The sequence below is a fragment of the Perkinsus marinus genome, assembly GCF_000006405.1.
Source record: "Perkinsus marinus ATCC 50983 genomic scaffold scf_1104296967342, whole genome shotgun sequence".
NCBI lineage: Eukaryota > Perkinsozoa > Perkinsida > Perkinsidae > Perkinsus > Perkinsus marinus.
Window position 1 is genome coordinate 1 of NW_003203596.1, and position 4,235 is coordinate 4,235.

At 34.0% G+C, this 4,235-nt stretch overlaps 3 protein-coding genes across 3 annotated transcripts in view; 2 read left to right on the forward strand and 1 right to left on the reverse strand.

Annotated features, from left to right (window-relative positions):
• Positions 1-42: 42 nt before the first annotated feature.
• Positions 43-2,522, forward strand: Pmar_PMAR026917 (Conserved oligomeric Golgi complex subunit, putative; the record flags this gene model as incomplete). Its single annotated transcript, XM_002768730.1, has 14 exons — positions 43-163; positions 296-514; positions 562-639; positions 700-818; positions 860-913; positions 962-1,106; positions 1,202-1,346; positions 1,393-1,457; positions 1,537-1,611; positions 1,658-1,819; positions 1,877-1,988; positions 2,041-2,231; positions 2,299-2,379; positions 2,466-2,522. The coding sequence occupies exons 1-14, from the start codon at positions 110-112 to the stop codon at positions 2,520-2,522; spliced, it is 1,557 nt and encodes a 518-aa protein (XP_002768776.1). The 5' UTR covers positions 43-109.
• A 138-nt stretch (positions 2,523-2,660) lies between these two features.
• On the forward strand, positions 2,661-3,805 carry Pmar_PMAR026918 (conserved hypothetical protein; the record flags this gene model as incomplete). Its single annotated transcript, XM_002768731.1, has 7 exons — positions 2,661-2,731; positions 2,804-2,866; positions 2,921-3,046; positions 3,102-3,218; positions 3,272-3,379; positions 3,431-3,619; positions 3,698-3,805. Coding segments are annotated over 7 exons (780 nt in total), but the record flags the coding sequence as incomplete, so codon positions are not given.
• Positions 3,806-4,046: 241 nt separating this feature from the next.
• Pmar_PMAR026919 (hypothetical protein) overlaps positions 4,047-4,235 on the reverse strand; it is a gene marked incomplete at both ends in the record, with an annotated part of 2,997 nt that continues 2,808 nt past the window's right edge. Inside the window, one exon of the mRNA XM_002768732.1 lies at positions 4,047-4,096. Within this exon, the coding sequence (XP_002768778.1) occupies positions 4,047-4,096 (50 nt within the window). The remainder of the gene's footprint in view (positions 4,097-4,235) is intronic.

Sequence of the window (4,235 nt, forward strand, 5' to 3'; positions counted from 1 at the left end):
AACACAAGCACACATCAGCCTTGACTCTACATCTCTTTTTCTGTCCCCCCCTCCAAAAGGTTGGATCTCAACTCTAGCTTCTCTTCTCCCAACGTATCCAAAAACTTTCATGTTGAGGACCAATCAACGAAGCGTCTATGATAATGTGGAATTGCAGGAGAAAGTAATAGTCTATCGTTCCTCTCGCTCTTCTTGTTATTGTTATCGTTGTTGTCGTTGTCGTTGTTGTTGTTGTTGTTGTCGTTGTTGTTGTCGTTTTTGTTGATGTTGGTAAGCATCATAATATGTATTATAGATAATACGATTAGAAGCAGAAGTATCGGAACTATCACAAACAGCTTGTTCATTATCATCAAGAGTTGAGGAGTTGGATAATACCAAATGTGCTCTACAAGAAGCTCAAGACTTAGCCCAGAGTGTTATAACTATGCATGATACTATACATATCTGTAAAGAGGCACTAGCTACTAATAACATTGATGATGCTGCTAAAGCAATAGCCCGGATTAGAGAGGTATAATGATACAGTATTTGTTGGTGCGATCGTTACTACTATAATAGATAAGACGTATGTATCCTGATATATACAAGGTATGTGATAATGCAAGTCTTAAAGAGGCTAAGAGACTTGAAGATGAGGTAGTAGTAGGCTACTCATACTGTTACTGGGGGGGGCCTAGTATATGATAATGATCATAGGTATGTTCATTAGTACGTAAAGCGTTTGATAATGCTATTATAAGTGGAGATAAGGATGGTGTTAGTAAATGTGGTAGGTTATTCTATCCTCTAGGCATGACCACTGAAGCTGTTGCAAGGTAGTATTATTATTAATAGTAGTAGTATCATCATTATGCAGATATGTAAGGTTTATAAGGCAGACTCTAGCTGCACAATGTAAACAAAAGCTTAGGTAAGATGTAGTAGTAGTAGTAGTACTGATAATGATAACAACACTTAGTTCGGTAACAGCTACTACTACCACCTCTAATGATGCATCATCATCATCAAGTAGTAATGTCATTAATGAGAAGTATGTTAATACTCTTACGGATGTATTCCTAGCAGTAGCTGATATCATACAAGATCATCAGAGGAATATAGAGGTAAGTAACGTATAATGACCTGTCGACTACCACTACTACTACAACTCCATCATCATCATTGTAATAGTATGCTTGTTGTTGTTATTGTTATTCAGGAACAGTTTGGCCCAATAAACTTTATAATGGTCTTGAGAGGGTTACAATCAGAGGTAGATATACAAGCTATTGCTGTAATCAAACGTTTAAGAGAATCTAGAAGTATTACTACTATTATGGAACATTTTCAAACTATTGCAGATGGTAGTAATATTAATAGTAATATCCTCTAATAGATATCTATCTTCAGAGTGTATTGACAACAATGATGCATCATCCATTGTTGATGAGATAGATCTTGGAGAAAAAGATGCTGTAATATTCCATTACTACTACTATTATTACTATTGTTAGTGTACATAGTACTCATATTATTAGAATTGGTCATCATCAGGTCATTGATGAGATATGCATCATAGCCCAACGATGTAACCAATTCGATCATTATATTCACAATATAAGTCGGCAGGTAGTAGTAGTGATGGAATATAATAGCATGATAAAACTAATAGCAGGTAGTAGCAGAGTTAGGGAATGATGATAAGAGGAGATTGATGTATGGGGAAGTTGCTCCTGATGAAAAGGACTACAACGAGGATCATCATCATCATAAGAGTAGGAATACTTATGGAGAGGATGGTCTGCCCATTATGACTGATTTAACTGAGTTAGTACAAGTAATAATAATTACACTTCATCATCATCATTGATTATCATCTTTACTACTTATTCAGGAACTAATGGGAGAATATGTATTATATGAGAGATCCTTCATTATAGTATCTACTATTAAAGCTATCCATGAGGATAGAATTGATATGGATGATCCACAACAGATGACTTCTAGTAATAATAATATTCATAATCTACATTATCATCATTCTTATCATCATTGTAGGTGTAGTTGATGATGTATTCTTTGTATTAAACAAAGCTATAAGAAGATCATTATCAAGTGATGATATTGATTCAGCATGTGCTGTTATGAATCATATAGTACAAGTCCTGAGTAATGAATACAAGACCATATGCCTTGATAAACCATTACAAGAATCTAAGAGGAACTTCTCATCATTCTTAGCACATAGGGTATTAACAACAACAACAATTGTTATTATTATTATCAATGGTGATTATAATATATCATTATTATTAGGAATATATAATGGAAGCTATTAATGATGATTCTACTGCTGCTGCTGCTGGTGGTGGCGGCCTTAACAATCGTACCAAGGGAGTAGTATCATATGAAACCAACTATACTCATCATCATCACCCATTATATCGAATGTATTACTCTACTACTACTAGTAATATGCGTAGATGATGCTTATTGTTGTTGATGTAGGTATAGAGAGAGTGATGGCGAGACTCCATTAGAAGTAGTATCATCATCACAGAGTTGGCCGCATGCTCTATCAAATGTAGCCCTAAGTGCATTGTAAGTAGTAGAAATACTATCATATTAAGAAGCATTATTACATATCAATCTCATTAGATATGTTGATAAATTACGAGAATCAGCTACTACTGTTGATACTCATGATAAGAGGGAAATGTTCCTCAACACTATACAACAACTAGATCAGGTAGTAGTAGTAGTAGTTATGGTATTAGGATGGATGCTGCTACTTGTTGTGTATCATCATCATTATGATAAGGTACGATCAGATTTCGATGAGTTAACTCATTTAGGATGCAAAATGTGCCTACACCAGGTGAAGGTAGGAGTAATAACCAGTAGTAGTAAGTAGTATTGTGAGTGTTGTATACATGAGATACAATATCTGAGCCCAGCATTAGCTGGATTGGATAATATTAATTATGATATTGATGAAGATGGGTATAACGATTATCAAATCAATGATCCATTTGCTCAACACTTCATTAACGAGACAGATATTGTAATAATAATCTTTAAATATTATAATACCTTCTGTAGAATATCTTACTACATAGGTTATACGATTCTTAACATTGATATTAACACAATCATGTATGAATATTATCATTGCTTTATTGGTTGATCAACTTACTACTCGTATGGAGAAGTTCGTATTATCATCATCTCATAAGGTAGTAATAGAAGTGGAATTAGTAGTAGTTGTATTATATCATAGTATCATTAGGAATGGTATAATGAAGGAGAATTCCATCATTACTTTTCGATGCTCGGAGCAATACAATTCGATCAAGATATTAGACGTCTCCTCAACTACTTTACTTCAATATCAGATGTAATACAGCAATAAGTACTGGTAGTTTTATAATCGTTATAATGATGATAGTTACCAATACGACGTAAATTCAGCCGATTATTGGATATGTGTACTCTACTGAGTTTAGAATCTTTGGATGAATTTCATGATCTATATTCCTCTACTGCTACTACTAATAGTAGTAGTGGTATGCTACATCATCAACAACAGCAACAATCATCATCATCATTTCGATTATCAAAGGATGAGATTAAGAAAGTAAGTTAATATATACATTAACTATTACTACTACTAGACTACCACTATTATGATTCTGAATATGATGGTTATGTCAAGATACTGTTCATACGGAGATTTCCTAAACATGAGATAGATGCTCTTCTTCGTGATTATCATTATAGTAATAATTACACTCGCAATAATACTATTATAACATCATTACCATAATATTATTATTAACATTACCATAATTATAGCTTCCATAGGTATTATCTCTTCTTGTTCTTATGGTTAGTAGTAGTAAATTATGCATTTTCTGGCATCTACCCCTATTTGTACTCTCATCAGAGATCATCCTATCATTATAATCATCCATGGACATCATCATCAATACTAGTAATGTTAGTATTGATAATATAAACCCATCAATGATGATGGTAATGAATGATGATGATGAAGATGATGCTTATCTCACAACCGGGAGTACTCGTTCATCCATCAATCCTGCTGTCCCATCTACCATCACTAACAACAACACAATGATGATAAAGGCCACCATCGACTCTCATGATGATGCAGAAAGAAGGAAGCATACCGCACGCTTCTTTCGACAGCATGCTAAGTGGAGTCTTATTGGTGAAGGGAGAAGATGGGT